The following is a 20,465-nucleotide window of genomic DNA, read 5'->3' on the forward strand; positions in this document are numbered from 1 at the left end:
CACTTCAAGTGCATATCCAAGTACTTTTAACTGTGATGAGGGTCACTGCTTCTACCACCCTTTCAGGCAGTGAGTTCCAGACCCACACCACCCTCTGGGTGAAAAAATTTCTCCTCAAATTCCCTCTAATTTTCTGACCAATTACTTTAAATCTATGCCCCTTGGTTGTTGACCCTGCTAAGGGTCCAGGTACATATATTAAAATGTCATGGACAGGTACAGAAAATAATCAAGGCGGCTAATGGAATGCTGGCCTTTATATCGAGAGGACTAGAATACAAGGGGGAAGAAGTTATGCTGCAGCTATACAAAGCCCTGGTTAGACCACACCTGGAGTACTGTGAGCAGTTTTGGGCACCACACCTTAGGAAGGATATATTGACCTTGGAGTGCAGCGTCGGTTTATCAGAACGATACCTGGAATCCAGGGGTTAAATTACGAGGAAAGATTACACAAACTAGGGTTGTATTCCCTGGAATTTAGAAGATTAAGGGGTGATTTGATCAAAGTTTTCAAGATATTAAGGGGAACTGATGGGGCAGAGAGTGACTATTCCACTCAATTGTTAATTTTAAATCGGAGATTGATATATTTGTGTTAACCAAAGTTATTAAGGGATCGGGGGCAAAGGCATATATATGGTGTTAGGTTGCAGATCAGGAATAATTTCACTGAATGGCTAACTGGCCTACTCCTGTTCCTTCCTATGTTCTTGAACAATGAAAAAAAATTCACAACTGTACATCACATACCCCAGATGTTGCATGACTGCAAGTTATGAAGGTGAAGGGTGCCTCAAGAATCATTGCTAGAATCATTACTGTTTATATTCTACGTAAATAATTTAGAAGTAGGGACATAAACTAAGTTAGGTTTGCTGACAATCCAAAATGCGCACACGCGCGTGGTGGTGTGTTCAGCAACAAGGGAAGGCAAATCAGCAATCAACACGTAGATATTCCACACATAAGGAATACAGCATGAATCTAAACTACAGCATGCAACAGAAGAGGGGTCTGGGGTACTGATACATTGCTCACTGTAACCAACAGTGTAAACTCTTTGGATGCAAAACTGATGGGATAAAATACAATTCTCAGGAGATAGTACAGGGCACCAATTCTAATTACTGTGTACAAATCTGTTCACTAGTGGAAACATATGGCTTTGTAGAGTAATTAATCCTGGAGATTGGTGTAAAGGGAACTGTATATATACTTGAAAAGGAAAAGTTTGCAGGGTTATGGAAGAGTGGGCCTAATTGGATAGTTGTTCAAAAGAGCAGGCACAATGGGTCGAATGGTGGGCTTCTGTGCTGTAAGACTTTATGATCTGAACTACCAGGAGGGACTAAAAGTAGAAATGCTTAGTGTGGAAAAGGCACCTCAGTGAAGACCTTATCAAAATATACTGACCCCTAAATAAATTGCTTCACATAAGTACCTCTAACCAGTGAAAATTGATTCAAGTTTGAACAGAGGTGAACAAATCAAGCACAAAAGTGGGAAGGTGAGCTTTAGATTTAATTACTCCGTGCAGATGTTGGTGAATGTGTGGAACAGATTAACCAGGTGGGGGCAGATACTTAAAACAAATTCAGAAGGTAATTGGATATTTTTTGACAAAGGACATGATTGATGGATGATAATAGTATGTTTTTTCCCCCTAAACTTTGGAACTAGTTACATGGACTACGATGATCTTTCTGGTCTGGACCTGTACATTCCTAAACTTACCTTTTAGCTTCCTCCCACCCAGACTTCCACCTTTTTGCAGATGGTGGTTCATGCCAGTTTTCCACATTCTCCTTTGGCTCAGGTGAACGTCTTGGGGAGTTTCTGTTTTCAGGGCGTATAACTTGGGATTCCTGAACTCTATCCTCCCGCGTTCTCTTCGGTTTCCTTGGATCTCTTGCTTCTGGTTTGGTACTGGCTTTCTTTCTAAGATCTCGATGTTCCCAGTTATTAGTATTCTGTTTATACTCATCAGACGGCAGTCTCTTTCCTGACTTTTCTTTTTCCTGTGTTTTGGAAAGTGGTGAAACACTTACACGCCTCCTTTTTGGTGACAATCTACTTCTCTGTCTGGCAAAACGTGATATAGGTGACCGTGATATTGGTGATCGCGATCTTGGAGAGCGTGATCTTGAAGATCTAGAATGTGATCTAAAATTAAATCCTCCAGATTTAGAAACATCTTTGTCAGTCTCTTTTCCGTCCTTTTCATTTTTCAACATAATGCCATTGATTGCTTTATTTCTCATTACTGAAGGTTTACGTTCAGTTCCTTTACCCTGATCTTCCTCTACTTTTTTTTCAGTACTTGCCCTCTTTTCTTTTGTTTCTACTTTACTATCAGTCTTATCTTGAGAAGACTTTCGCAGCCTTGGATCTTTTTTAGCGATTTCTACTTTTACCGTCTCAGTGTCCATTTTTTTGGCATTTTTAACAGGCAACTTATTTTTCACTGGTGATACCAATTTAGATTTTCCTTCTGAAACTTTGGATTCCTTTCTGACCAATTTGTCACAGATCTTATCTTTGTCTTGTTTGGATATACTGATTTGATGTTCAGCCCTATCAGAAGATCCCCCAGCAGGGCTATTTTTTTTGCTTAATGTTTTATCAAATTTCTCAGTTTGCAGTGGGCCTTCCTTTTTAACAGGATCTTTTGTCTGAGTTGACTGTTGACTGAGCCTATTTATGCGAGGGTCTCTGTTTGACACTTTGGTATCACTGACATGTGTTGCATGAGATTTTTCTGGCTGTGCTGATTCTTGCTGCAAGGGTCTTACTGTAGCTGGAGTTGGCTTTGCTGCCCCCGTTGAAAGCATTGGAGAAACCTTCGTAATTGGCACATGTAGTTTGGAATGTCCAAGGGTTACCACTGAATCAGGAATAGGATGTTGGGAAGCAAGTGAAGCAATCTAAAGGGAAAAATGCACAATTAAAGCAAAATACTAGAAACAGCTTGACATTTGTATAAAAACACAGGCCAAAATGATTTAACACTCAAATCTGGAATGCAAGCATTTGTATTAACCGGTCTCTGGGAATTTTTCTCCTGTACACATCAAATATATATTTACTAAAGATACAGCAAGTATTCAACAAAGACAGATTTAAACTTGTCACAAGTTAAGAGTAAGAACCAGAACACAAAATGTTGGAAACACCGGTCAACATCTGTAAAGAGAATATAGAACATTGTGGGTACAACCCTTTATCAGAACTCTATTAAAACTAAAATGTTAACCTGTAATTTTTTCTACAGCTGCTGACTAATGTGTATTTTAGCAGCTTATTTTTATTTCCAGCATTTCGTTTTTTTTATTCTGAGTGTATGAATGTTGGTTACCTTCTGTAATTATCTTCCCCATTTTTAAAAAAATGTTCAGTCCACATACAATAGGAAGTCATAATTCTAACCAAGACATCACCTGGGGTTTTGCACTGGGGAGGTCGAGACTATTTTTCCCTTGCTGTACAGAAGGTTTCACTCCAGGATTTGCTCATAGTTCTTTGCTGACAAGAGGCTGCATTTTCTTTCTCCCCCACCCCCCTCCTTCAGAATCTGCCACATTTACACCATGGGGCAGATTATGGAATGGGAAAACGGCATCTGTTTGGTTAATATAATATAAACTCAACAGTTAATCTGGCCAGGAATCACTTGGCTTTGCCACTGCCAAGCAAGTCTTTCACATGGCCTGATAAGATCCTCCAACAGCATTTGCACCAAGTTATTTACACTTCAACTGTACTGTGCTCTGTCACAGGCAACTTGAAAGTGTAAAATGAGAAATTGAGCTTTAAAAGTACAAATGCTCCTTCAGATTACTGCTTTGCAGATGGCAATCTGAGAAACCCACTTTATGTTGATCCGAAGTAGTTATAGCACATGTGGAATAAGCTCTTTTCCGAGTGAACCCTAAGCTACCTTCTGCTTCGCTAGTGCCCAATGGGAGAGAGAAATACCCATTCCTGGTCTGAACAGATTCCTGCAAAGGACAGGTCTTTTGTCAAGACACCATTGGGATTTCTCAAATGTCACAAACCCAAGACATTTCAACAGAAGAACCTCAATCACAGTCGCTTCTATGGCAAAAGCTCTCAGCAGCTAATCTTTCGAAGTATGGGCAGAAAAGTAGCCCTTGCTGCAGGGGGGGTTGCTAATAAAACATTAAAAAAGTCAGGCTGAATTGTATTGGTACTTCCAACTGAACTGAGGACAAGAACACCAATCACCTCCAAGTCACACACTATCCCACACCATTTATATGGGTTCAGTAGTGTAGTGGCAATGGACCACTAAACCCAAGATTGAGTGTTCAAATCCCACTGTGGCATGCTGCGAAATTGAATTAATAAATTTGGCAGTTTGTGGGATTGCACCAAGAAAAATTACCATGTAAGCTGCAGAATTATCAATTAAAAAACCAAGTGGTTCACTAATGTCATACAGGGAATGGAAGCTGCCACCTTTACTGGTCAATGTGACTAGTCTACTCTACAAGGTTGGCTCTTAATGCCCTCTGAAGTGGCCAGCTTCAGTTGTATAAACAAATCACTGTCAGGGAAATTAGGGATGAGTAATGCATGCAGACTTGTCAAGAATAGAAATACATCCTGACTTTGACGCATTATTGTTCCTTCATCACCACAGTCAGTTCAGAAGGCAGCCCACAACCACCACCAATTTAGGGGCAACTAGAGATGAGCAAAAAAATACTGCCATACCAACATCCCACATAACAAAAATAAAACAGAATTCCTTAATATTTGGTTCCTCCATTTTGATCTAACAGCTCCCTGATTTGGATCTTGAGGTACTGTCCTCAAGGCAAACCATGGGTAGTCATCTGGCCCTGTAACTTGTATGATCTGCATGAAGATGATCATCTCACACTTCTCCTTCTTGCCATACTTTGTATTATTTTGTAATAACCCAGTTTTTTTCAACCTGATGCAACCTCTACAATTACCTCCGTGAACAAGAGTTTCTATATCCGTCTACTCAAAAGATCCAACAGGCCTTGAACTGCAGTATTAACACTCCTTAGGCTATGAAATAAGAAAACAAATCAGTAACCATTTTTGCTCATCAATGTTCAGCTCAAAAATGTGTTGCATCAGTTAAGCTGTGATATCCCTAGTCAAATACCTTCCTGCCACACAGGAACAACAACCACTTGGGCAAGGTACCAGGAGGCAGCAACCATAAAACTGTATCTCTACATGAGTCAGTAACCTTCAATAGAACAGAAAAAAACCCCCAGGAAAATGAGTCAAAAAATAAATTAAATCCAATCCTGGAAGGTAAAGCCCTCTTTCATTGCCTATAATCAATTGTTATAGGGCCTTCCATACATTGAAAGGGACCCAATGATGGAATCATGAGGTAGTTCAAGTATCTGGTATTGCGAGAAACTGGTGTTCTGGTTTCAAAAGGTAACTTACCATATTTTACCTCCACTAGATCAGTTAGATGCATTACCAGAAACCCCCGACACATGGAGCCTCCAATAAAGCCTAACTGAGCACTATAGCCAACCATAACATTCTTCCACAAACAGGACACCTAGAAGATGGTAATTAAAACCTTAAACATAACTATGATAGGCTGACTAGACCAACTGTCATCTTTTGCTTCTCATTGAATGTGTTTTGCTGTACATGTTCCATATTTTTAAATAACAGGCATTCATTACAATTGCAAAGTGTCTGCAAGAATGCTCAGATATGAATGTGCAAATACACTACACTTCAGCACCTTGCAAATAATGGCAAGATGTCTTCTACGACCCCTACGTTACTAATCTCAACCATCCCACTATGGGAGCAGGACTAAGCAACGGTCAAACGCTTCCCCACAGGGAGGGATCACTCCCGAGGCCACTTGCACATCCAACGATGCATTTGTAATCTGTATTTTCATTCATGTCCTTTGTTTTACTATGCCGTTCCCCTGTAAAGTCTATGCTGCTCAGAGATGGGAACCCATCCATACGAGTCAACTAAATTTAGAAAGAGGAAAGGTTTAGCAAACAAATGAGGATGGATTCTTAGTTGATGCAATTATGCTCCACATATGCAAATATAGCTTCAAATGCAGTCAAAGTACATTGTACCAGTATAGGGCACTAGTCAATGGACAGGATGAAAATGGTTTTTATTGATCAGTCCTCATTATGCCATTATCTGGTTCGACACTGGTCGAAATAAATTGTTGCCCTGTATTTGTAACTTGGGGGTGCTGTGCAAATTTAATCAGATTAGTCATTACTGCAATGAGCCATAGTTGCACCATTACTGCACATTTGTTTTCATCACTTACAATATTGCTAAGCATAGGTGTATCCATATTATTGGCCTTAAACATTCAATGCAAAGCACAATACCTTAGTGTGTAAATACAACCTCTGCCAGACAGGCAGAGTAATGAAGAGCACAAAGGTCCCAGTGGCTGATGAGTTAGCTTGCTTTAGCCTGGGAAGCTTCTGTGGTGTGGTAATTGACTCAGTGACCCAAAGAATTCCTGCTGCTGGAAAACGTGTTAATATGTCTGTGATGCCCTCCAGTTAAATTGCATGCCAACACACTGTCTAGGCTCTCAGATGAAAAATTATTTAACAGGTAGTGAAGAACTGTCAGCACCCCTACAAATCAGTACTTCCAGGACAGGAGAAATTACTAATGGAACTTAAGTGGCGTGGCAACAGACAAATCACAGAAATATAACCCCGATGTAAACAAACTCCTGATATCCTAACATATACTAATTATTTCCGAGCCTCAATTTTGCTCCACTCAAAACAGTATTGGTGTTATATGCAAATTTTATTACCACCAATTTATCACAATTAAAATTCATAGTATTTGAAATAAAACCAACTTACCAGCTGGTATGGGTACCTCCACCCCTTTCACTACTGCAATTGCCTCCAACATAATGACTTTTAGTGATTAGTACTTCGAACTTACCAGCTGTGCCTTTGTCTGTTCTAATTCCAGCTCCAACTTCTTCTGTTGCAACTCAAGTAACTGTTTTTGTTTTGCTAACAGTTGTTGTCTTATAAACTGCTCTTGCTCCTGTGTTACGTTTTTCTGCGACTCAGCAATATTTTGTTTAGCTGAGTTAACAGGAGCAACTGTAGCACTTGAGGTGGCAGGTTCTTCAAGCTACGAGCAAGGAGAAAGTGAAGTTATGACCAGGGTATTCTAAAATTCTCCAAGGAAATTGGTACAAAAGAAATGCCAACAAATAAGAGAAACACCACAACATTTTGCAAATTCTCTTTATTTACTCATGGTTTAATTTTGGCAAGCACATTAATCCAACTTGGAAGATGAGTAACATTTTCCTTATGGTAGAGGCGAAATTCCTGTAATACTTACCGATCGGTTTAAAAACTTGGGATTTACATGAATGCTTGAACTGTTCACATTTGGTGGCAAAGGCTTAATAGGCCATGCAGGATCTAGTTTGTTGACTTTGACGTCTAATGCATAAAGTTTCGTCAGTTGAAACATTTCATCCCATGTAGAGCGCAATTTAAACAAACTTTTTCTAGTGCTCTCATCCACCTAAGAACAAAACAATTATCCAGCTTTATATGCCTTATATATTCTTATTACAAACATACATACACACACACTGAAAGGATACATCTATTCATTACAAAAGCAAGCATATTGATTTGAGATTTGCTTTGACAAATTATTCCAAGATGGGAGATTTTTTTGCTAGTTCCCACTGAATGACTAGTTCCTCTGTTCCATCAATTGAAGATTGCACTTAAAATCCCTCATTGAATGTGCGTTATTTTGGGCACTTGAATATCCAAACAATTGCCTCCATCATTGACTTTTTTTTTTTTAAATGATCCATGTGCACTTATGAAGTAACTGCACTCAGTTTTTTCCTGAGGCAGCTTAAATCAACTGATTTTGACTCTTAACCAAGGCTTCAGTTGAGTACAAGGTTACCAAAATTCACTCTGGTCAATATGAAAATCTATCAGCAACTATAGCTTCCTTGTGGTCATGGAAAAGTGAGGAATGCCTAGGATGCAACACTGCACAGTACAAAGAGCGTAACTTGAAATATTTATTTTATTTGTAATAAAACAAGCAAACTAAGTTTGTACAATCATGACTATAGTCTAGCATGTAAAAATATTCATAATTTAAATTTAAAATGTTCAGTACTAAGTTTGATGTGGTTTCTGCTCCAATGGCACACGACACAACAATGTCATGCACTAGGGCTGTGTACTACGGTGCTTGAATTCAACTACTTGTTAATTGGGTTTCAGCATTTTTGATTAGAAAAAAGTACAACCTGGAAACAGAATAGTAGAGAACTGGATGGTGCAATGTTTGACACTAACCGTTTGCCTCTGGGACCAGAATTCAAATCCAGCCCAGACAGAGGATGGAAGCTGTTTCTGTCTGCTGGCTGTATGGGTCCTGTGTAATGAGTTGGGGCAGTCTCAATTCAGTTCTTATAGGTATGGACACAAAACCCGAATTCAGCATGAATTGGCAATCTCACTCAGACCACAGAATGGCTGGTGTGAGAAATGGGAAAATTGTTATGCTGGTGCAGTAGCAGGTTGGAGCTAAAACATGTTGATGTGTCAGAGGAGGGGGCTTTACTGCAACTGGTTATGCTTTTTCTGAACAGTGAGTGTTGGATTCAGACAGTGTCTAAACTTGGAAGAATTTAATTCCCTCGTTACATCACCTTGTTAAGCACAAGAGAAAAAAAATCTTCTCCATGGGAAGGGTGGTGGTGGGCAAGTGGCTTGAAGGAAGCAAAACAATTGCCAAAGAGTACCAAAAGTTTGCATAATAAATTTGTGAAAATTGGAATCTCTAAAACACCCAGGTATATACACTTATATATGCAATTGATGATCGATACATCAAATCTATGACCACATTTTCAAGTACAGTATACTGTTAATTCTAATTATCTGGCAACTAAATTCTACACTGCTGTTATTTTCATTGCTTAATGCAAATTATTGAATATTTTATTTTTAAGCACAAAAGTGTAATACATATGTTGATTCTTCATATTACTTGCACTTACAAAAGTATTGCATGTTACTTCAAAAAAATAAAGTACATAAAAAACTGGACTTGAAGTTTAACATCTCCAATAAGTGCAATTCAGAGAAATTGGAATTTGAGATCTAGCCATTATTATTACACAATCATATCTAACTAAAAACAAGGCCCAATGAGTCTCACGTTGTAATTCACACTGAAGTTCAGTCTTTTTGAAGTAAATTTCAGATGTTACAATAAATATTGGGCAACATAGAATGAGAGCAAGTTGGTGCTCAAATGCTGCGCTATGGAATTGCAGATTTGAGTTAACATTCTCCATTCCAACACGTTGATTTCAATCATTTCGCTTTGAGAAGAAGCCGATCACCGGCCACACGCTACCCCCGACAGGGAGAAAAGAAAAATCTAAGATACTCATCTCAGGCCCCACTTACACACCATCTACCAGCCACTTTCAGAGAGCGATCAGCAGCGGTCTGAGAGAAAGGCCGTCTGCCTCCATGCTACTGTACAACTCAAAAGAGGGGGAGACAATAGCTTAAAAGTATTTTTTTTAAATCTAAAATTCCATTATTTCCAAAAGTAATGCATCCCCTCGCTAGCTTATAGTAAGAAAATGCCCTTGGAATTAGATTTCCATTTACTATTGAAGCTAGTCTTAGCAAATGGCATCAACCAAACAATGAAGGTGTCAGATCATTTGCCTATTATGTTTAATATGCAAAACCTTTGCACACATGAAAACATGTGGAACTCATACGTGAGACATTTAAGTTTAACTTAAGTTCATTCTGGACCAGTCATCCTGTTGACCTAGTTATTTTAAGTGTGAGACGCAGGTGCACTAACAAAAATCAAAATTAAGTTTGATTACCCGCACCATTGGAAACAGGTCTAAAATGGGTGCTACAGCGAACAGATAAAACGTAATTTAGTGCCCTTGTATACAAAGCAGTAGGAATGTCTGTACAAGCATATACTGTCCAGGTAAATTAAAGCAATTTCATTTTTACTCTACTCAAGCAGTACAAACTTTTTTTTAAAATAGCCAAATCCTGGAATTAACCAAAAAATTTGTAAGCTTGATCTGAACCACTTACACAAATAAAATTTATCAAAAAAGTGCAACAACCTCTAAAGTCTGGTGGCGACCATAATGTGCCAAGTCCTTCAACTCCTGCTTTTTTTTTTGGTTTAGATGAATTACAGCACACACAATATGGGTAAATATAAATTTGGATTGGTATATTCCATTCTACTGCGAGTTGAAAATATTTATATGGGTTCAATTAGCTAGGCTAGAAGGGTGCTGTTATATTTCACAAAAAAAACTATATAATTCACTAACTCGAGAGAAACTAGGGGCCCAAGTTTTCTGTTGGTACTTTGTCTGAATATTTGTTTTATTCTATTGATGACAAACTAGATAATTTCAGCAAGATATTTACTATTTCATAGCTAATCAACCAATGCAACCCTTAGTCAATAGGGTCACTGTTCAAGATTAACTTAATTCTATCTACTGTAGAATGTTATCAATAATAGTTTGGCGTGTTCATTAACTGCGTTTCAAACAAACTACTGCAGCACACAGATGGAATATATTGCATAGGAGAGACTTGGGGATGAAAGGGCAAAGAGAGGACAAAATAAATTCCATTTACACTTTTATTGATCCAACTTAAACAGTCTAGACAGGAACAGAGTGATGTTAGAACAGACTACGGTTTTCAACATCATGCATGGTACAATAGGACTGAAAACGATCACCTCTGGATCTCAGCTACATCACAACTCCATAAATAAATGCACATATCTTCCACCAATAAGTTCAATGATATCTAGTTATCAAAATAATTTAAAGTACAAGGTTTACAAGAATATACACACAGGTTTACTCTAGTGACAAAATTATAGGTACCTTTTCAAAAACACTAGAAAATGTAGGACTTAAGTTTTGAGCAAAGAGTGAGATATAGCTTCCTCCAACATTCTTCACAATGGAATCCATGAGGTACATTACTGGGAGCTTCTCTGAAACTGGGGCCTGCAGCAATAGGAAAACTCAGAACATTAGGAAAACACAGAAAAGCAAACAGGACAAAGCAATATTTTTTTTAAAATCGCAATGACACATGAAACATTTTATGGGAGGATTTGTTTGCAGTTATTCGCAAAAAATACCCTGGAACGCTGAACTTCGATAAATAAAAGTACATAAATTCAGTTACTTGAGAGTAGCTGTGCAAAGAACTTCAGGATTTGGTGTTGCCAAATATTCAAAAGAATCAATCTCAGAACAGTCCATCAGTGACTGCGAATGCTACATCTATATTTACAGGTACAAGCCTGTTATGGTTTGCTTCCATCTATGGTGCTTCAAAGCAGGTCTTCCATGTTCTCCGAGCATCAGCAACTTTAGTGTGCCAGTCATTCTTCAGTTGAATTACAACAGTAAACAGTTGCAAGATTAGTAAGTCAGAAATTTTTCCAGATAGATCCAAACCCAAAGTAAAATCTGCTTTTAAATTTATATAAATTGAAATTTGTGCGCTCTCACCCACACAAAAAGGATTGAGCTCAAGTTATGATCTGGAATTTTTTCGCAGCTATTTGCAAAGCTGCCATTTTCTCAAAGGATATATTCTAGCGTTAATCTAATTTGTGAAATTTTGACATTACACCCAAATACCAGCTTGTTAATATTAATCATCCTTTTCATGAGGGAGAAGTCAACACAAAATGGCAAAATATATACCATCACATTTGGATTTAAACTTTAATGCATTAACATGATTAAGTATGTGATCTGATAAATTCTATACAAAGCAAGCAATTAGATTTCTTTGTCATAAAGAAACAGTAGTGGTGATGGAACCATCAGAAGGAAAGGTACTCCATAATTGGACATTTTTACCAGCCCTATCCAGTAACAATGAAACAGCTGATTCTTTGTTACCTAATTACTTTCATACAAATGTGTACTGTTAGTTTGTCTTCCTTCAAATTGGGTTTAGAATTGTGTTTCATGTAAATGGAAAACAATTAAGTGTTTGACATCCCTTTTATCTTTTTCATATTTTCTCCTTATCCTGAAGGCTTTGACTCAGCTTTTGTACTTCACCCAGGAGGCCAATTCATGTGAGTCTTGTGTTGGCATGTGGTTCAACCACGCGGAGCATCATTGCCATCCCAACTTGTCCCCAGCCAACAACCATTTTCCAATAAGCAGAAACTCTGGCTGTTTTTCCTACCTAGTACAGGAATGCAGAGACCAATTGTAGCACAACTACTTCAGGCCCAGTCGTAACAGCATGGGCCAGAAATCACATCTGGAACCTCGCTGGTTTCCATTGCCATATTTTTTTCTATTGGTCAAGTCCTGAAGGACTATGGTCTACGATGAGAGCACGTAACACCAGTTGTTCACGTGGGCACTTTCAACTGTATGTTAATTCAGCGCTCTCAAAGCCAGGTTTCCTTAAAGTCAGTTCTGCACACACCCAATTCCCTTCCACAAAAAATAAAAAGGATGTTTAACACCATCTTAATTCTTTGCATTTTTTTAAAAAAAAGGCAGTTCTAGGTGAAAATAATGTTTAATATGGTTTTAATAAACAAAGCATATATTGTAAGTACTTCATATTGAAAGGTGACCATCTGCAACACAAAATGTGCAGAAAGCATATCTGACGTAACATCCTAAAGTAAAGGCGTAGGCACAGTAAAATAACCGTGTATCTTCTCTGTACCAAAAAACTCAATGAAGGTTACACACCAGAATTACACAACTTGTATACGGAATTTCAACCAGCTGAAAAATATTGCATCAAATATCTAACAAATCATACATGCTGCGTGACTGATAGATATTTATGAAATAAGCAGACACAAGTGCACATTAGGATATCCATATATATCCGTGCACTTTGAAAGTACTGAGCTAGATATTAATCTTCATGTAATAGCAACAGAACATTGCTAATTGAACACCCCTGGATCTACTGGAATCAAAACAAGTGGTAGTTTGACTGTGCCACTTCTGAAATGACTACACTGTTTTCTGGCCAACGGAGAAAGGTACATTAATGCACATTAGCCTACAGATTCACATAGCCAGTGTGAACGGTTGTATACTGTATAGTTGTACTTTCATTTGATGGATGTCAGGTGAAATTTTGGAAGTTGACCATCTGCTGCTGACCTCAGTCCAGATAGCATTGCTTATTGAATACTTCACATTGGAAAGGGGCTGCAGGATAATGTGGGTTAAAAGTAGTCCAAAACCAAGTCACATCTTTGACAGTCTTCTTGTATTTCAGTGTTGTTTACAAAAGCAATGTTGCCGATGCTCCAGGCTAGCCTATGTCCATTCCAAGTCAACGACTTAATTTTCAAAAGCATTGCATTTCATCACCCTCAGCTTAAATTCCTTCAACCCAAGATGCACCATTTCAAGATAAAAGCAACATTACAACTCATGATTTGAAATTTCATTAGATTTACATCTGTAGGTGCACACATTACACCATTTGAGAACAAACCACAGAACCACAAGATATATAATGAAGCATCTTCAAGATCTCATTTACCAGTCACTTTGCCTCAAAAGCGAACAAGAGATTGACAGTTAGTTAACTCATTCACTATGAAAGACTCCATTTAGTATCATCCCCACTGCAGTCCCTGGCTCTTGGAAGACAGCATGTGGCATTGGAAATGTGGAGTGGACACAGGCTGTGGCAACAGACCCGACCCAATGGAATTCTGTAGTACGAGTGTAACTGTCTTTCTTTTTAACCATGCACACAAGTTCCAACATCTTTCATAATCCTGTACGTCTTTCAAAATTTAAATATGCATCATTTAAATACTCCCATTACACTTGATTACAAATTACAGGCAAAGCAGTTTTACATGCTTTAAATTTTATATGGTGTCCAGAAATAGAGCTTGCACCATTAATGTTCAATGGTTTGCTGACCTTTCAAACACCACAATGATCACACCTTGGGTTGTAAATATAAACTATGCAGTAATATTCTGCAAATTAGTAAATATTTACAAAGCATGCTAAAGACCCCTAGTTATTCATCACTGCACCAACTTGACTCCTGGAAATCAGAGTCCATGTCCAGTTTCAGTTTTGAAAAGATTATTAGAGCTTGCTTTGGAGTCTATTGGTGATAATTGCTAGTGAACAAAATAGAAATATCTTCTGTTGGAGTCAAGGGTCTAGCTGCAATATGACAGCCATGAAAAGTGATTGGAAACTGTGTTTTTCTTTTAAAGTTGCATTCAGCCAGTCACACAACTTTTCCCCAACCAAATTTAATTTGGAATGGTTAGTCTCTGGAGTAGAAATCAAACAGGCTTGACTATAGGCAAACATAATGCTTCTGGAAGATGCTTAGAACTAGCAAGCACCTAACATCACAGTCACCAATTCTCCCTTTTGTAAAATTACAAAGTTCATTATCGAAACATACTTTTTTCATAATTAACTCCGGGCCAGACCATGCTTGTTTAACTACTTCTGTTCCACTGCTTCCTTCACACGCCCATATTTTATATAATTGAAATTAATTTCCATCACGTCCATGAAGCACACACGTTATCATAAAAATCCACCAAGTAATGCCTGAAATCAGAGCAGGCACCAAAACGGTTCTGCATTTGCAATCAATGCCCCGTTTAATTTAATGTGTGGATTTTATGGATTGCTATGAATCAGATCCCAAAATCGTGAGCATACTGGATTGCGCTGTAATATTGTGATCTGCCACAAAATCTGTTTATCCACCAGTAAACTTGAAGTGCCAGTTTCAGCGCTTATGCTGTATTGTTCAATCTGATGGATTGTTGAAATGATAAAAGTTCAAGAATATAGCAGCCAGCAGAGATTATATCATCTCCACAATCTATGAAGAGTTGAATGGGAGAAGAAACATCCGGAGAAATTCTGGGGCTTCAAATGCATGGAATCCATGTCAAAAATTTTGGGGGTGGGAAGAGACATACCTCCCACCTGACCATCTTCCCCCCCCACTCCCAAAGGGGTTGTGTGTTTATCCACTAGAGACTAGCAATATTTTTCAAATGACAAAAGCAGAGATGTTGATCAGCAGCATTAAGTGAAGGTAACTATAATATTTACAGAACACTCGAAATAATTTAGTTAAGATGTTTAATACATTATAAAAAGGTGAATACATAAAAAGGTCACTCCAGTGTTCAACGCTGAACAGAGGAGAATCCTATGCCTTTTGGTTTAATAGCCCCGTTCCCTATTCCAACAAGCCGAGCTATTCCAACAATGATATACTGAAGGAACTACTGAGCTGTACTATTCAGTACCTTCAGGTAATGTGCGGGCTTTAATAGATGCTATTTTTTTTTAATTTTTTTAAAGTGATATTATCAAGAAATGGGGATATCAATTCCATGAGTTAGGATTAACCAAGAATTCAAGTGAATGGCACACGAGTTATGGGAACCATAGAAATGATGAGTAAAATAAAAGTTTTATAACTCTTAGGGGATTGATCAAACTTGTTCCATTTTCAAAACTAAGACAGTGTTGGTAGTTGGATCATAAGGACACTTGGCAAACTGTTGAGGTCATTAAACTATTGTCACGTGAAAATGACCACCAGTGGTGTAAGTTAAACATCTCCAGGTTCCAGACAACAATAGTCTTTCCAAAGTGCTGAATTAGTTTGCAGCAGCAGTTGCAGCACTTGTTAGTCCAGCTTAAAAATCAAGAGCACTTTCAAGAGATCAACAAAATTGAATGCTTAAGTGGGTCAAGGTATCATAGCAAAGATCAACACAAAAACAATCAGCTTATCAATGACCAAGCACACTTATACTAGAGCTGTACAATTTATATTAAAAAAAGTGTTGCGGTTTTGCCCGGAAACTAAACTTGTTTAGTTTAAACAGGACATGACATCAAAGTGAGTCCCGCTCAACTGCTTGAGTCAAGACAGATCTTAATGCTAGATTTGCACGCCAAACATTTGCCAGTGCAAACCTGTCGCATAAAAGCACCATTAATGGCAATTTGGTCCAAAAACTTCATGGACCAGTCAAGAATGCTTGATCTCGTTTGAAGCAGTTGTTTTAGCAAGTGCAAATTCTACACCCTCAGAACTATCATGGCATCGAAATATATAAAGCTATAAGTTACAAAACGGCAGCATTTCCAAATTGAAGACAACATTTATTTACCAATTTACTGGCAACAGTGATATAAAAAAAAACTTGGCATTTGCTTCAATTAAACTAAGCTTATCTCCCGTTTTGTAAAGACAAAGTAAATGGAAATAAAATTGATATGGAAATGTCCAATTGCAAAACCCATGATCTACATTCCAATTACATCTGAACTTGAGCAGTTCCAAAGGAGAGGCATGTTAAAATTACACTTCCTCATATTTTGATTCCCATAAGCAGCAAGTCAACCAGACAAGATGTAATATTGCACAAGCTTTCTGGCCAAAAAGACTGAACGCATCAGCTAAATCCAACCTGTTATAGTGCTATGCTGCTGTTTTAAAACATCAATAGAATTGATTTTAGAGAATTCCTGTCAGTTAGCAGTTTGAAACAAAAACCGTAGACAAATATGAAAAACTGTGGTGCGCATCCCATATGTCAAAGTTGTATGTGGGTTCATAAATTGAATCTGCATGGGCTCCTTTTTAGTAGTCAAACTACAACTTTTTAGATCTAAAGAATTATGTCATCGCTCTTTCCTAAAAAACATACAAGCCCTCATCTCACCATAAGCATTCAGTTTTGTGATAAATGTGCTCTTGAACAGAATACCAACGACTGAAACACTAATGAAAACCTTGTAAGTCTGTGAAAGAAATAAGACAAAAGAACGTATTTCATTTTCTTTATTAGCATTTTTTCAAAGAACCAATCATTTAAACAGTTTACCACCATTTAGAACATTTAATGAGAAAAATTTTAACGTATCCTTTATTTTAAAAAGAAACTTAAACTCGCTCTGGCCCAGATACAAAGACAAACCCCCAACTACACTATTGTTTTTATTCAATTATCTCAATTTACGTTAGGAATATATTCAAAGCGAGCTAAAAGGCAAGAAAACGTGTGCCGCTAACTAATGATTAAAACGGATCATAATAGTTTAATGGGGCAGCAATTTCGATCGGTCTCTCCGGGGATGTTAAAATTTAATCTACATAAACACAAGCGAACACTGGAAATATCCGATTTAAACACGCGAAGCTTAACAGAGGTTTAGTGAACTACGAAATAATTTAACACCCAACATGGCGTCTCTTGCGGTCTGGGTGCAGCCGCGGCTTGTCTTGCACAACGTCGGATCTTACGTCTCAACTGCAACAAGCCAATCGCCCAAAGTGAGAGCACGCCAGACTCCGTGCCGTGACTAGACAGGGAGTAGAGAAAATACACCGGACAGCGGTCCGTGGGGCGGGTCTGGTCCAACAGGGCCTGGTTAAAATCTAAATCCGCCCTCGGCTAACATTCTCCGGAATTAGCATTTAAAAAAATTACAGGAACCAAAAAAAACCCGACAACACCAGGGTTACGATATTAGAGACGCGGCCAACGTGCTAGATCGGCCTTGCGCTCAGACGCCGGCGACCCAAGTCGGTTCGAGACAGTGAACAGACGAGAAGAAAAATCCGCATCATGGCTTTGTGCGTCAGCTCGGCCGGGCTCAGGGCCTCGCCGCCATCTTGATTAACATTTCAGGGTAGAGGGGGTGGGGAGCGAGGCAATCTCACCGCATCACTGAGTCGACCATCAAACAAAGACTCTTTAAAAAAAAAAAAAATTCTACTCCGAATTTCCTTTTTGTTCAAAAAAAAATTAAAATAAAAACAAAAACTGATTTTAAAAACCTTGGTTATTTGTGCTTCGATTAACTTGACGATTTCCGACGAGTACTTCAGGTTCTCTTCGGCTAGGATGGTAAGGTTGTTGATGTGAGGTTTGCTGTTGAAAGTCAAGTCTTCGAGCGACGACTGATACTCTTTACAGGCGTCCACCTTGGCCGTGTCTTCCGCCATCGTTGTGTTTTAAATTTAAAACTTCCGTTCTGATAGCTCTTAAACAAAAGAACGTTTTCCCTTGAATATAAATATGTATTTATGCTCTAAATCTATACATGGTACAGAGGTCCTTCTTCAAAAACAGGTGAAAAACAACATTAAACTGCCCTCAACAGCTTAGCACTTCTGTCCTCTTTCCTCTCCTAATACAAAATGGCGGCCGCACCAAGTTAAACTATTCATAAACGTCACAATCGGTAGTGATCACAGCCAGAACTCATTGGCTACCATCGTGACGGACACAATCCGGCGGCATTTCATTTGTTGCCTCGACGGCGTTAGCGCAAGCATTGTGACGAACCACGAAGTACGACAGCTGATTGGTGGTTCGTGTTATAGTTCACGTCTTGTGATTGGTCGGAATTCGGCTGGTGGCCAGTGCACGGGTGGAGGCTGACGTGTTTTGTCATGTGGCCACGTGGATTCCCGGTAAGGCCGGATGTCTACATGTGACAGGCCCCAAGTTGCGCACGGTCGGTGCTGGAGTAGAGTTATTGGCAAGGACAGTTTTTGTTTCACATGATTCAGGGAGACATTTTGTACTCCTGCTCGATGCGTTTCAACACTATTGTATTTAATAAACTCCCAATAGCCTTGATATTTTTTATGATCACACAATACATAATATGAATTTTCTTTTCCATTTTCTCTTTCAGTTCCCTAACTTTACTGAAAAACATCCCCAAAGGAAGTTATTGATGTCACGCAGGCGTGGTATCCGGTAAGGATATTCCCAATGACACAATGCCCTTATTATGATTTAGTGGGGAAAATACGGTCACCAATACGCGTTTTTTTTTCATTTTTACATTTATCTGCCAGTAATTTTCCCACTTCTTAGTTTAAAATATAAACTTTGATATCATGATTCCAGATTTGTTCGACTGTTTACCAGATAAAGAAATTGGGGGGAGGGGAATAGTTGCATTTAAAGCTTGTATTTTAAAGCCTAGGGTATATATACAAGTATTTTTTTTAAGTCCTGAAACCATAGGTGATTAAAAATACAAATGAACTGATAGTATCTCACATCCAATGTGTTTACCTACATTTTGGGATGTTTTCCATGTTAAAAGCACTATATAAATGCAAATTGTTCTGTTGGGAGGTACTTGGTCCTGGGCACTCAGTTTTCTGGTGATGGCCAGATTTTGCAGTTAAATACTGCAGGCTATAATCTATTTGAAATAATAGGGAAGGAAGAAATATGGACTTACTTGAATTAAGGGAGTCTGATCATAACTGTTGCTCTGTAGGTTTACTTGCAGTGAAAAATAAAGCAACTTGCTGATACAAAACTGGCCTTGTCTTACCAAGTGTTTTCATTGAAATGTTTGGAGATGCAGATGGGGACACATGCAAACAACATGAATATAGCGTTCAGATCACAAGAAGGTACTATTGTTACACCTCTTGGTTACGCAATTGTATAAGTTGTTATTGGGAAATGCGAGTCTACTCCAGCACATAAAGGTTATGGAAACCATTTACCAAAGTGACTAATGCCACCGAACCCACAAAAGTATTTGCAGTAGACTGAATTTGTACCCATGGCAAAAAAAGGAACATGTGTTTAGTCGATCAATTGCTGATACAAACAACCTCAACAGGAGCTTTTGCAAACAATGGGGGTAATTTTAACTTCTTGTGAAAACGAAAATCGAGAGAGATAGATACGGGCAGCCGATCCGATATTGCCCCATTTACACTATTGCCAAAAGTTTAAATTACCATTTACCAAAAATAATTATTTTTACTGGTTATTTTAGCATTTTTTAACCTTTTTAATGGTGACCTGGGGACGAAACAAGGTCCACACCAGGTACATAAGATGACCGTCAAACAAAACTAAATTTTGTGAGAATTATAAAAATCAAAAGATTACAGGTTGGCATGTCATATGATCACAAGATATATAAACGTTAGGAAGATCATCCATTCATCAATCCAAAAAAGCCCATCATGAAAACCATTTGTTAAATGATTCAAGGATTTTTTTTCAGACAAAAGTCCATTGCATGTGTTGGTCACTATTTCTGTGAAGAGGAATTTCTTGACATTGATCTTAAAGTTGGTTTTTACTAGTCAGAACATATGTCCTCTTGTCCTACTATTGTGAAGCAGTGTTCTGAATATCTTTTCTACATTACTTATTATCTTTCTTTATAATTTCCTTCTAAAATGAAGTTTTTTTTCAATGTTTCCTCATAACTCAGTCCTTTGGCACGAGAGATCAGTCTCTTGGCTGTTCTCTGACTGCCTACAGGG

At 38.3% G+C, this 20,465-nt stretch overlaps 2 protein-coding genes across 3 annotated transcripts in view; one reads left to right on the forward strand and one right to left on the reverse strand.

Moving 5' to 3' along the window:
* Positions 1-18,364, reverse strand: part of pcf11 (PCF11 cleavage and polyadenylation factor subunit) — a 49,355-nt gene extending 30,991 nt beyond the window's left edge. The window contains exons 1-5 of the mRNA XM_085998889.1: positions 17,988-18,364; positions 11,003-11,128; positions 7,399-7,587; positions 6,985-7,182; positions 1,738-2,927 (exon numbers count right to left, since the gene is read on the reverse strand). Of these exons, the coding sequence (XP_085855015.1) occupies positions 1,738-2,927; positions 6,985-7,182; positions 7,399-7,587; positions 11,003-11,128; positions 17,988-18,155 (1,871 nt within the window). The 5' untranslated portion in view covers positions 18,156-18,364. The remainder of the gene's footprint in view (positions 1-1,737; positions 2,928-6,984; positions 7,183-7,398; positions 7,588-11,002; positions 11,129-17,987) is intronic.
* A 196-nt stretch (positions 18,365-18,560) lies between these two features.
* The window catches only part of rab30 (RAB30, member RAS oncogene family), a 176,422-nt gene continuing 174,517 nt past the window's right edge, over positions 18,561-20,465 (forward strand). The window contains exons 1-2 of one of the 2 annotated variants that reach the window (XM_085998893.1): positions 18,561-18,626; positions 18,854-18,918. The gene's annotated coding sequence lies outside the window, so the exon portion shown is untranslated. Of the gene's footprint in view, positions 18,695-18,853; positions 18,919-20,465 lie in introns of both variants that reach the window. The other variant, XM_085998891.1, reaches the window with a different exon arrangement.

This window comes from Somniosus microcephalus, chromosome 10 (genome assembly GCF_052327205.1).
Source record: "Somniosus microcephalus isolate GS21.2 chromosome 10, FLI_Smic_1.0, whole genome shotgun sequence".
In the NCBI taxonomy this organism is placed as follows: domain Eukaryota; kingdom Metazoa; phylum Chordata; class Chondrichthyes; order Squaliformes; family Somniosidae; genus Somniosus; species Somniosus microcephalus.